At 40.1% G+C, this 13,577-nt stretch overlaps 1 protein-coding gene across 1 annotated transcript in view; it reads left to right on the top strand.

The window, feature by feature from the left end:
• Window positions 1–11,058: 11,058 nt before the first annotated feature.
• The window catches only part of pkd1l1 (polycystin 1 like 1, transient receptor potential channel interacting), a 98,413-nt gene continuing 95,894 nt past the window's right edge, over window positions 11,059–13,577 (top strand). The window contains exons 1-3 of the mRNA XM_078422438.1: window positions 11,059–11,089; window positions 11,312–11,431; window positions 13,057–13,225. Of these exons, the coding sequence (XP_078278564.1) occupies window positions 11,059–11,089; window positions 11,312–11,431; window positions 13,057–13,225 (320 nt within the window). The remainder of the gene's footprint in view (window positions 11,090–11,311; window positions 11,432–13,056; window positions 13,226–13,577) is intronic.

Below are 13,577 nucleotides of genomic sequence, written 5' to 3'. Positions count from 1 at the left end.
TCATGGGATGATGTTCCAGGATTTAGACCCAGCGTTGGAAATATATCACCATTCTTTCACCAGTGCTAAATCTAAATTTTAGACCTTCATGCCCACCAGTACTGTGAGTGTGCGGCACCCACCAGAAAAACTGTAGTAATTCAAGAAAGCAGCATATCACACTTTCAACTGGGCAATTAACAATTGCTATCAATAGACAATAGACAATAGGTGCAGGAGTAGGCCATTCAGCCCTTCGAGCCAGCACCACCATTCAAAGTGATCATGGCTGATCATTCTCAATCAGTACCCCGTTCCTGCCTTCTCCCCATACCCCCGACTCCGCTATCCTTAAGAGCTCTATCTAGCTCTCTCTTGAAAGCATTCAGAGAATTGGCCTCCACTGCCTTCTGAAGCAGAGAATTCCTCAGATTTACAACTCCCTGACTGAATTTTTTTTTCCTCATCTCCGTTCTAAATGGTCTACCCCTTATTCTTAAACTGTGGCCTCTGGTTCTAGACTCACCCAACATTGGGAACATGTTTCCTGCCTCTAACGTGTCCAATCCCTTAATAATCTTATATGTTTCAATAAGATCCCCTCTCATCCTTCTAAATTCCAGTGTATACAAGCCTAGTCGCTCCAGTCTTTCAACATACGACAGTCCTGCCATTCCGGGAATTAACCTAGTGAACCTACGCTGCACGCCCTCAATAGCAAGAATATCCTTCCTCAAATTTGGACCAAAACTGCACACAGTACTCCAAGTGCGGTCTCACTAGGACCCTGTACAACTGCAGTAGGACCTCTTTGCTCCTATACTCAACTCCTCTTGTTATGAAGGCCAACATTCCATTGGCTTTCTTCACTGCCTGCTGTACCTGCATGCTTCCTTTCAGTGACTGATGCACTAGGACACCCAGATCGCTTTGTACGTCCCCTTTTCCTAACTTGACACCATTCAGATAATAATCTGCCTTCCTATTCTTACCACCAAAATGAATAACCTCACATTTATTCATAATGCTGGCCTTATAATACTCTTATATTCCATAAATTAATAAAATATACATAGATCTATTCCATGGAGCTGGGGCCAAATTTTCATGCTTTATATATGTACTCTACATTACTTGTTAGAATTCTTCTCCTGAAATACTGTCATGCATTCAAACCATTCTAGGTTATTTTAGCATCCAATCTTACTGACATTTTATACTGCCATGAAAGAAACGTCACCTGTTCGTTCAAGTGGAGAGAAATGATCCTCCATTTAAATTCAGTCTGAAGAAGGGTCTCGACCCATTCCTTCTCTCCTAGATGCTGCTTGAGTTACTCCAGCATTTTGTGATACCTTCGATTTGTACCAGCATCTGCAGTTATTTTCCTGCACTCCATTTAAATTGATGTAGATAGTTCCAACTGGCCTTGCTTGTTTCAATCTGTCTTCTATAAATCTCCCTCCATCTTTTTATTTCAATAGCCCACTTCAGCCTTCTGTTGCAAAATGGACTGCAAAACTTACAAGTGGATCAAACTATATCTTTCTATGGCTTTACTCAGATGGCAAAATGAATCATACTGTCGTAGGTCCAAACCAGGTATGATGGAACTGGAGTATGGAGTGTACTTATGAAATGCTGACATGGTACTATGAATGATCAAGGTGTAAGATTGATTTCCAGTTCATTGAGTTCCTAACCTTGCCAATTGAGGCAGATGTCTTTGAACTAGGTTAATATTTGCAATGAGGTGCAGAAACTTTTAAGGTGTTCAGTTGACTTTCATTGACACAGCTGCCGCTTTGGACCAGGTCAGAGATGCCAGGAAGACTTGAAATGGACTAACTAGCAGTCTGCCTGAGATCAGGAATGTCATTGGAAGCTGTAGGAATACTGGAGTGCTAGAATTAGGTTAAATGTAAGAATTCTGCCATTGATCCTGCATCAGTAAAGTGGCAGGATTGAGCATTTACTGATGGAGCACCTAATGGAGAGATCGTGACTGTTGTAACAAATAGCAATGCAGATTAATGAATGCAGCGTTTAAATTTAGCACCTCACTCTCCTCAGTCTGACTTGTTCATCTCTGCTGAGTGTTAATAACTAAATTAAGCACAGTTTGTATTTTGACGTAGATCAGCCCTTAATTTTTTTAATTACAGTATTTATTAGTACTAGTTTTTAGTGTAAAGGTTTTGTGTGAATAATGAAAGAAGAATATGTCAACATTAGTGCATAACTCTCTTCATCATTACAAAGAAGAAAAAAATTCAGGATGTAAACAATTTCCATTCATAATGTGAGCATAATGTAAAGGGATGCTATGAATAATCTGAATTTTAAAAATGTTTTCCCTACCTGGTTGAAGGAATCTGTTTTTGTTGAAGGTCCCAAAATATTAAATATGGCTATAGGCTCAGCAGTTATTTTGACTTTGGATCATCAAAGTATTTGATTCCAACTTAATCGATGTAACCATCGCATAGTTCAGTTCTGCAATAATCAATCACCAAATGTAACTAATCATCAGTGATCGTTATATGTTGCATGGGTACAATGCAACCAGGCACATTTAAAAATGCTGTAAGAGAATGCTTGGTCAAAAACACTGGGTTTATGAAAGAGAAATCTTCATAACTGTGATCAAGAGAAATATCCCACCCAGGAGATGGTGAACCTGTGGAATTCTATACCAAAGAAAGCTATGGAGATAAAGTATTTAAGAATGATGTGGACATTTTTCTTAACGCTAATGACTTTTTTGTGAGATTTATAAATAATCAAGTAGATAAAAGAGCCAATAGATGTGGTGTATTTGGGGTTTCAGAAGACTTTTGATAGAGTCCCACACTGGAGTGCAAAATTAAAGCACCAGATTAGGAGTAATACACTAACCTGGACTAAAAATTGGGTAATGATAGGATTACCACCTATTTTAGGCCTGTCAGTATGCCTATGTCTATCTTAGGCATACTGGTCGACATGCGGAGACTAGCAGGCTGTTAAAGGGATCAAGGCAAAGAGTTGCAATGAAAGGACTTTGTATGGTTGGCTTCCAGTGACTAGCAGAGTTCCACAGGGCTCGGTGCTGGGGCCGCTCCTCTTCACGTTGTATATTTATGATCTGGATGAGGGGATTGAAGGTTTTGTGGCCACGTTTGCGAATGATACGATAATAGGTGGAGGGACAGGTAGTGTAGAGAAAGCAGGGACTCTGCAGAAGGACTTGGATAGGTTGGGAGGGTGGGTAGAGAAGTGGCAGATGGAATATTGTGTGGCAAAGTGTGGAGTCATGCATTTTATAGTAGGAATAAAGGTGAAAAGTATTTTCTAAATGGGGGAAGAATCCTGAAATTAGAGGTGCAAAGAGATTTGGGAGTGCTGGTGTTGGATTGCCAAATAGTTAATCTGCAAGTCGAATTGGTAGTAAAGAAAGCAAACACAAAGAAAGCATTTATTTCGAGAGGGCTTTTTTTACAAAAATAGGGATGTAATGCTGAGGCTCGAAAAGATGCTGGTCAGACCCCATTTGGAGTATTGTGAGCAATTTTGGGGAACCATATCAGAGGAAGGATGTGTTGGCTCTGGAGAACGTCCAGAGGAGGTTTACAAGAATTATCCCAGGAATGAATAGGTTAACATATGATGAGCGTTGGACTGCACTGTACTCACTGGAGTTTAGAAGAATGGGGGGAGGGTGATCTTCATTGAAACGTACAGAATAGTGAAAGGCTTGGATAGAGTGGATGTGGAGAGGTTGTTTCCGTTAGTGGGAGAGTCTAGGACTAGAGGTCAGCGACTCAAAAGTAAAGGACGTTCTTTTAGGAAGAAGAGAAATTTCTTTAGTCAGAGGGTGGTGAATCTGTGGAATTCTTTGCCACAGATGGCTGTGGAGGCCAAGTCAGTGGATATATTTAAGGCAGAGATAGATAGATTCTTGATTAGTATGGGTGTCAGAGGTTAGTATGGGTGTCAGAGCCCTTAAATATAGTGGAGTCAAGGGATACAGGGAGAAGGCAGGAACGGGATACTGATTGTGGACGATCAGCCATGATCACAGTGACTGGCGGTGCTGGTGCAAAGGGCCGAATGGCCTACTTCTGCACCTATTGTCTATAGTTATGGGGAGAAGGCAGGAGAATAGGGTTAGGAGGGAGAGATAAATCAACCATAATTGAATGACGGAGTAGACTTGGTGGGCTGAATGGCCTACTTCTGCTCCTATTACTTATGCTTATTGTTTGGTCCCCATATATTTACATTATACTTCGGTGATTCAGGCAACGGAACAAAATTGAATATCTCCAGGTTTGCACATAGCACAAAGTGGAAGGGGAATGTTAGCTGTCAGGTGAATGCAAGGAGGTTCCAGTGTGAACTGAGCAAATTGAGAGATTGAGCAGATACATGACAGATGTAATTTAATAAGGATAAAAAATGTTATCCACTTTAGTTCAACAAAACATAAAGAACAATTATTATCTAAATGGTAACAGATCAAGAAAAGGGAAGTTGTAATGAGACCTGGATGTCCTTGTACATCAGGCATTGAAAGGAAGCATGCAAGGTACAGCAAGCAGTTAGGAAAGCAAATTAAATATTGTTTTTCATTTGTAAGAGGGTTTAGTTACCAGAGCAAGAATGTCTTACTGCAGGAGTGCTGTCCTTGGTGATATCCTATCTGGAATTTCTACGTACCTTGATACAGAGAGGATGTCCAATGGCTAGAGAATCTGAATTGGGGATCACAGCTGCAGGATATTTTACGTACAATTTAGAACTGAAATCAGAAGAAATTTCTCAAGAGGATGGTGAATCTGTGGAATTGTCTACAATTGAAGGCCACGGAGGCAAACATTTTGTAGAAAGAAGTATTTTTTTTCTTAATATTAAAGAGATCACGAATGGATGGTCAGATTTGATAATGCTAAATGGTGGTGCATGACCAAAGAGCTGAATAGCCTCCACTGCTTGTCATTTCTGCACTTCCATTAAACTGCACAGGTTAACCTTGCATCACAATTCCATCATTAAAACCACTGCAATTGCCATCTCATTATTTGGGATTGCATTGTGTTTTGGATTTATATCCACCGGCAAACAAAAAAAATGGTTTGTTCTTTATTTTGGGAAAACGTTTGTTAAACATTTTTGATGGAATATCCACAATTATAATGTACATTTAATATTTTAACCAACGTTTTAACTCTTTTCTTCCAGTTAATTATGGCGATAAACTCAACTGGTTTAATAACCGTGGAGGTTGCGGCCCAGAATGAAGTGAGTCATGCCAGATCCAGCATGACCACAGTGGCTCAATATCCAATCATGAGCGTCGTTGTTACTGTGCTTCGTGTGGCCCTGAACAAGGCCAGTAACATCATGCTTAAAATAAAGCCCAAACAGGACTACATAATTTCAATAGATTATGGCGACAGAACAAATAACCTTCTTGAATCACAGCAACTTAATTCCCAAACCAGTTGCTTGGAGACCCCATATCATTGCTCAAATTTTGTTTTTCAACATATGTACAAAGCCGTTGGTCAATACCTTTTGAATGCCACAGTATCCAATAATATTAGTACTATTGTAGCAGCAGCTGTTGCTGTTGTTGAGGAGCCCATTACAGGTCTTCTGTTGATTCTGAATTCACCTAGAGTGATCAAGTTTAAAGACTACATTAATGTGACAGCATTAGTACAAACGGGCACTGAGGTTACCTTCCAGTGGATCATTTCAGTACCTCACTCCAACCCTTTTACTTTTACGCAAGAGTAAGTATATATTGTTTTATATAATGATGTACCTGCATTTATATTTGAACTGCAATGTCAATGCATTAATTATTTTGGATGATCATAATCGATTATTGTCAGAGAATAACAATGGATTTTTCTCGTCAACCATTGTTTTGTTTTGTCATATGCTTGAAGTGTGACGTCTTCAATATGCAAATGTAATGAGATCTTTGTAAATATTTTTAAACTACAATATTTCTCATCAACTACTCGATATAAGGAGCAGAGGATTGGAAACCAGAGGGTGCAGATTTAAGGTGATAGGCAAAAAGTATTTTGCACATAACAAGCTGTTTATGATTGCAAGAGGCGTTCCGCGCTGAAGACCCATCAAACAGAATCTTTGCCTTCGAAATGTACATTGATTGTTATTACCTAGAATTTCTTTGCAGGTAGTTTGTGTTTGTTATTACCTTATCTAATTTGTTCATCTTTATGAGTGTGCAAACTATATACTGTTTCCAATTATTATAGGCCCCTGTGTCATAAAAGCATAGAAGGTGCTCATTTGCCCCACTATGTCCATGGCAATAAAAAAATATTTATTATATTAATCTCAAAATGCTGGAGTAACTCAGCAGGTCAGGCAGCATCTCAGGAGAGAAGGAATGGGCGACATTTCGGGTCAAGACGCTTCTTCAGACTGATGTCAGGGGGGGCGGGACAAAGGAAGGATATAGGTGGAGACAGGAAGATAGAGGGAGATCTGGGAAGGGGAGGGGAAGAGAGGGACAGAGGAATCTGTCTCTGTCTCTGTTCCTCTGTCCCTCTCTTCCCCTCCCCCTTCCCAGATCTCCCTCTATCTTCCTGTCTCCACCTATATCCTTCCTTTGTCCCGCCCCCCTGACATCAGTCTGAAGAAGGGTCTCGACTCGAAACGTCGCCCATTCCTTCTCTGCTGAGATGCTGCCTGACCTGCTGAGTTACTCCAGCATTTTGTGAATAAATACCTTCGATTTGTACCAGCATCTGCAGTTATTTTCTTATATTATATTAATCTGGCTTTCCAGTTCTCTAAGTTTATCTTTTGTTGTTGTGGTACATCAAAAACTCTGCCAGGTATTTTATAGCTCTGATGATGGGATTTCTGCCTCAGCCTATCTTTCAGGCATTGAATTCCAGATGTGTGCTTTTAGTTTTAGGTGCAATTCTCTCAATTCTCCTCTACTTTGACACCCTCCAGTTATTGGCCCCTGACAAGGAGAACTGGTTAATCTGGTTCACACTGTTGAACCTCTAGGTCTTATACACTTGGATGAAAAACTCCCCTCAACCACATGTATTTCCTGCTTCCTCACAAGTAAACCTCTTCCCCGGCGACAATCTCACAATTTTCTAATGAATCCTGTCTCGTATTATCACATGCTTGACTGAAACTACATTAAGTTCACAGTTGCAATCTACCTCTTTCTTTAACCAAGTGAAAACCAGTAGGAAATCAGGCTGCTTTCACCAGCAATGCCATAGCTTCCAATGGCTAACAAGCTTCATAGAAACATAGAAAATAGGTGCAGGAGGAGGCCATTTGGCCCTTCGAGTCAGCACCGCTATTCATTGTGATCATGGCTGATCATCCACAATCAGTAACCCGTGCCTGCCTTCTCCCTATATCCCTTGATTCCGCTAGCCCCTAGAGCTCTATCTAACTCTCTTTTAAATTTATCCAGTGAATTGACCACTACTGCCTTCTGTGGCAGAGAATTCCATAAATTCACAATTGGGTGAAAAAGCTTTTTCTCATCTCAGTTTTAAATAGCCTCCCCTTTATTCTTAGACTGTGGCCCTGGTTCTGGACTCCCCCAACATTGGGTACATTTTTCCTGCATCTAGCTTGTCCAGTCCTTTTATAATGTTATATGTTTCTATAAGACCCCCTCTCATCCTTCTAAATTCCAGTCAATACAAGCCCAGTCTTTCCAATCTTTCCTCATATGACAGTCCCGCTATCCCGGTGATTGACCTCGTGAACCTATGCTGCACTGCCTCAATAGCAAGGATGTCCTTCCTCAAATTAGGAAACCAAAACTGCACACAATACTCCAGATGTGGTCTCACCAGGGCCCCGTACAACTGCAGAAGGATCTCTTTAGTCCTTTACTCAAATCCTCTCGTTATGAAGGCCAACATGCCATTAGCTTTCTTCACTGCCTGTTGTTTCTGCATGTTTACTTTCAGTGACTGGTGTACAAGGACACCCAGATCTCGTTGCATTTCCCTTTTTCCTAATCTGACAACATTGAGATAATAATCTGCCTCCTTGTTCTATCCGCCAAAGTGGATAACCTCACATTTATCTACATTATACTGCTTCTGCCCCAGGGAATGAAACAAATCTTCAGATCTAATGGGGAATGGTTTACTTTATGGTGACTGCATAAACAGGGTCACCCAAGCCTCAGCAATGAAGCTGCAGAGTACCGATGACTCTTACATTTGTGGACACTCATGGGCCAAGCTCGAACACATCGCCAACTAATTCACTGAACCAGACAAAAGGATGGGTCTTGCATAACATCAGCAAAGCCAAGTCCTCTACCCATCTGCCTCTGCTGCATCACACTGCCCTCTGATAATGTGGACACTACTCATGTCTTGGGAGCAACTTCTCAGCTAAGGCAGCTGCGATGATAAAATTCACCACCACATTAAATGTGTCAGCATTGTCCTTGGTCAACTGAGGAAAAGGTCCCATTTTATAGCCAGCAGTTTAAAAATGATCACTTTCTTATATTGTTTCGCCAATTAGTCTGAAGAAGGGTCCTGACCTGAAACATTGCTTTTCCATTCCCTCCACAGATGCTCCATGAATTGCTAAGTTACTCCAGCACTTTGTGTTTTTCTCAAGATTCTTGTATCTGCTGTCTCTTACATCACAATTTCACTTTGATGTGTTTGCTGAACAACCTATGGTTCTTCCTGCTTAGTCTGAACTTTTCTAGTTCTAAGTACAGGCACCTCACGTTTTACACAGGGCTTAAGGGTTTGAAAAACAGCGCATAAATCAAAAAGCACATAAATCACGCATACATAAAACCCGAGGTGTCTGCAATTGTATTTTTCCGCACAGTTCAGATCGTTTTAATACAGGTGCTGTTGAACAATCTGCCTATTTCCCATTGAGAGTGTTTCCCTTTCTTCATTCCCTAATAAGTGAAAATGCTAAATAGTGCTGTGAACTGGATTTTATTTTGGAAGTACCCATAGTCCAGGGAGACATTCGTGCAGGTGAAGAAAGTTTCCAGGAGATTCATTTAATAGTGCTGTGCAATGGGCTGTGAGAAATTAAGATAATCAAAAAAGAACCTTTTTGCACCTTGTCCAAGTCACTGAAAATGGGTGGAGACTAATATGATTTGAGTTATAGCCTTCAGATAATTTAAATTAAATATTCACCAGCTTAACTCCTGTGCAATTATTATCGTTTTTATAAGGAACAAGCAAAAACCATAAAATACTAAATGAAATATGGAATAATGTTTTATAGTATCCATTAATGTTTCCTAGGCATAACAAATGATTACAGCTGGTTCTTGTACTAATTCTTGGTTTCTTCTTACAGGGGCAATCTTATCAGCACGATTAATTACCAGGCACTTGCCGGAGGCAACTACTATGTAAAAGTAATAGTTTCCAGTCCACTGTACAGCACTCCTTTCAGCCGATTGCTTCCAGGTCTGATAAAAGTACGAACCCCAATTGTGGGTTTACAAGCTTCATTCCCCTTCAGTAGTAATAGCGCCAAGCTTCTGCTGCAGCCAGATGGCACCTATACCACTCAAATCCTGGGCTTCAGTGTTCATACCTTTGCTGAAGATGTGAAGTTTTCATTTGACTTTGGAGATGGTTCACCACTACTTACTGTCAGTGGAAGACAGAGTAGCTTTGATGGTACATTTGCAAATGGACGTCACAGATTTACCAGAGGTGGGTGTGCATTGCTTTTAAACACCCATCATTTCTCTTCCACCATTTTATTTCTAACCTTTTCCCTGGGTGATTAAGCCCATGATACAGTATCTGAAAGTGTACTCCCACAGGCTTGGTCAATACTTAGCCAGACTGCAGCCCTTTGGCACAAAGATGTTCAATCCTGAATTTTTCTCAGATCTGCCAGGTCACGAGGTATGGAATGGAAAATAAAGCCTGCAGATATCACATTAGCTCTTTTATATCCTGGATAGTCAGTTTCCTTACAATGAGTGAAGACATTGGATTGGAAGAATATATTGGGGGTCAGATGTAGCATCAATGTGGGAACATTATAATTCAGCCTATGGCAGATGCCAAGGAAAAGGATGGATTCAGAACTTGTATCGAGGGGTGAAGAAAGTGGCTTTGGACTCTGATCTTTTAACTGGGGGGCAGTTTGGTTCATCCAATATCAGATGCTGGTGCAGCACTGTGACAAGTGAGAGGCATTGCAGGGAATTGTGGGAGATGATGACAAATTAGAATTTTGTGATATCAACAACATGTATCGAATCTGACGTGGATTTGGACGATTAATCAAATAGTGGCACAAAACTGAGAAATAGGAGCTAGGCTATGGTCACATTGGTGGAAGATTCAGAGGTAACTATGGGACCAGCAACAGAAGCTATTGCAGATTGTTTTTTTGGGTAAAGGTATTCGGGCAAGAATTGAAGGAAATTAATGTAGACTAATCCAGAGGACAGTGGAGGATCGGGCTGCAGGAAGGCAGCATGGCCAACTTTGTCAAAGTCTGTAGAAAGATGCAGAAGGTTGAAGCGGGATAGATTTTAATGCCTTACTCGTATGATATGCTTTTTTACTTTATTAAGGACTTTTTTATTTGTGTGGTTTAATCACTGATTGGCAAGAATGGTGGGCATAGAGTTATGAGGCAATAATAAACTTGAGGACTTCAGAGAAGTTGGAGAGGCAAGAATGTTTGGACCTGAGGCAAACTCTTTGAAAATGTTCCCTGCCAGATAAGAAAAGTTGGATTTGCAAAAGCGTTTTTTGCTTTTAATGATATTTCCTGTTCATTTGTATATTGATAAATGCATACTTATTGCTGTTTGAGTGTTATAATCTACATTTGAACTTTGATTTGACAGAGGGCGTGTTCCACATCACAGTGTCGGCCTTTAACGAGTTCTACAATGCTACCAATGAACTTGGTGCATATTTTGTACAAATGGTTCCTGAAGGCTTGGTGCTTAACATGAATTCCAGTGTGATTCATAAAAACGAAATCATTCTTTTCAGTGCAAAGCTGACTAGAGGAACTGCTGTGACATACAGTTGGAATATGGGTGATCAGACTTCGTATGTAGATGAAGGTAAGAATGTTTTATGGTGTGGTGCATAAGATGATTTGTAGTTTGAAGGGAAGGAGCATGACTTATGTCTTTAAAAGGCATTTGTTTGTTGCTATTGAGGTGTTGGTAAAACAAGAAGACCTTTGTGTAAAGAGGATGCAAAATATTGAAGTACTATTTTTTAACATTCCACTGTTACTTTTTTTTATTGTGATTCATGTTTGGACCTCCTTTATGTTTCAGGTCCTGTAATTAAACACAAGTTTTTGTCGGCTGGAATCTACAATGTCACAGTAAATGCATGGAATAAAGTGGGAGCGGACTTGACCTACGTCATTGTGGCTGTACTTTACAGAATGCAACGTATGAAATATCTCAGTTGTCGCAAATGTGAATTGAATAACATTAATTTAGGGATGTTAGCAATTGTTGGGTTGGCTGTGAGTGAATAGGTCTGATTAATGTGTGTGGTTCCTCATGTCCTGATTGTGGACAATTGGATTCCAAGTTGATAGGATGGTAATCGTTTTTATCTGAGTGATTGGAAGAGCCTTGTGCAATTTGGGCTCTTTGAACAACGTTTTCAGTTGTATTTTGGCTCTATATTGATAATTTCACTTACAGGTAGATAAAAGACAAAGTTAGCAAAGAAATCAACAGTAAAACACAGTACTGGAGTAACTCAACAGGTCAGTCAGCATCTCTGGAGGACATGGATAGTCAACGTTTCAGGTCATGACCCGTCTTCAAAAATCAACATATTGCTGTTGGGGATTCATTTCTGAGAATGAATAATGAGTAATGCACAATGTTTTTTTGAGAGAGTTTCTTCAAAGCAACAAAAAACAAATTGCAGAGGAATTCAACAGGTTGAGTAGCATCTGTGGGAGGGGGGAAGAAACTGTCGACCTTTTGGGTCAAGACCCTGTGTCAGAATTTGACTTGTTTGTGTTGGTGTTGATTGCCAGGAAGGAAAACTTAGAATTACAAATGAACATTTTAAAGCATAGGTCTGGAAATCACACCAGCCACATCCTGGTATGAAGTGATCTTGCAAATCCAATTCATATCAAATAATGTCTTTGTGCACTTCTCAAACAATTACAGTGTATGATTGATTCTAACTGGCATCTCAAGCCAGAAGTGGGGATGGATAATATATGCTTGCATTCCTAGCAATGAGCATATCCAGTAACTGGGATAAATCCCCTTATTCACCTTTTATCTGTCAAACCCCCACCTACCACCAATCCAATCCCCTAACTAATCCAGGCCCTGTCTCCCTCCCAATTTCTTAATCCTTTGAACACTCTGACTGAGCCCCCAGTCCCCAAATTTCCCTTAACAAGCTGCTAATTTTATTCCGCCAAACCCATCTACTTTTCTTTTCCTGATCTTGCCTCAGTACATACAGCCATTCCCAAGCACCAAATCAGCTTGCAGTCTGCACCATCCCCACAAATGCTGACTGGCCTTTTATCTTTTGCTAACAACAAATAATCCACTTCAAAGCTTATCGATATCAGTTATGTTCAGAAAGTAGTTATTGAAAGAAAGAGGCAATTAGAATTTATAGTTAATGAGATACTATCAAAAATTCTGCCTATTCAAATAAGATATTTTGATGAACTGTGGGGACTAAGGATAGCTACATACACATGATGTGTAGGAAGGAACTGCAGATGCTGGTTTAAACCGAAGATATACACAGTTGAGTAACTCAGTGGGACAGGTAACATCTCTGGAGAGAATCAATGGGTGACGTTTCGGGACAAGACCCTTCTTCAGACATGATGTGTTTTAATTCAATCGCACTTGCTCAAAAACCTTAGTGCAGCTGCAGGACATGTGCAGAAGTTGGGTCAAATTGATTACCCATTTAATATTAATGAATATTTTCCTCAAATTCAATTGTTCAATTAATGCTAGATAGATGTTATTGTAGGATTACAGATTAATTAACGATTGAACTTTAATTTGTTTTACAGCTGTTTCTGTCTTTACAAACAAGACAATATATGCCACGTATTCTGACATCGTGTTCACAGCTATAACTGCAGAGGATGAGCCACTGCAATTCGTCTGGTACTTTGGAGACAAGCTACCAGTGAAGACTACATCACGCAGCGTAACTACGATATATTCAACACCAGGGAAGTATGTACCAAACTACTGGCATTTAATTGTTCACCCGCACCTATGAATTTTAGGTATTTAGGTAATATTGCAAATTGTGTTCTGGCCTCAGCTGAGATGGAAACAAAAACCTCAAACTCTGATAGACCTGCTCTGTGGGCAGCAGTTTGATAGTTCAAAACTTTGCGGAAGACTGGAAAATTACTCCTGCATATTATGTCTGTGGAAAAATATTCCAAATATTTTTGCACTAGTGTAAGAAACCATGTGGGAAGCCAAGCCTGTCTACAAAACCTGACAAAATACTTGAGAATTAATTAATTACATTGTAAGTTTCCACTAACCCAAACCATAAAAGTGCTGGACGAACTCA

Source organism: Rhinoraja longicauda, chromosome 2 (genome assembly GCF_053455715.1).
Source record: "Rhinoraja longicauda isolate Sanriku21f chromosome 2, sRhiLon1.1, whole genome shotgun sequence".
Classification (NCBI taxonomy): Eukaryota; Metazoa; Chordata; class Chondrichthyes; order Rajiformes; family Arhynchobatidae; genus Rhinoraja; species Rhinoraja longicauda.
This window is presented reverse-complemented; position numbering and strand designations above follow the sequence as displayed.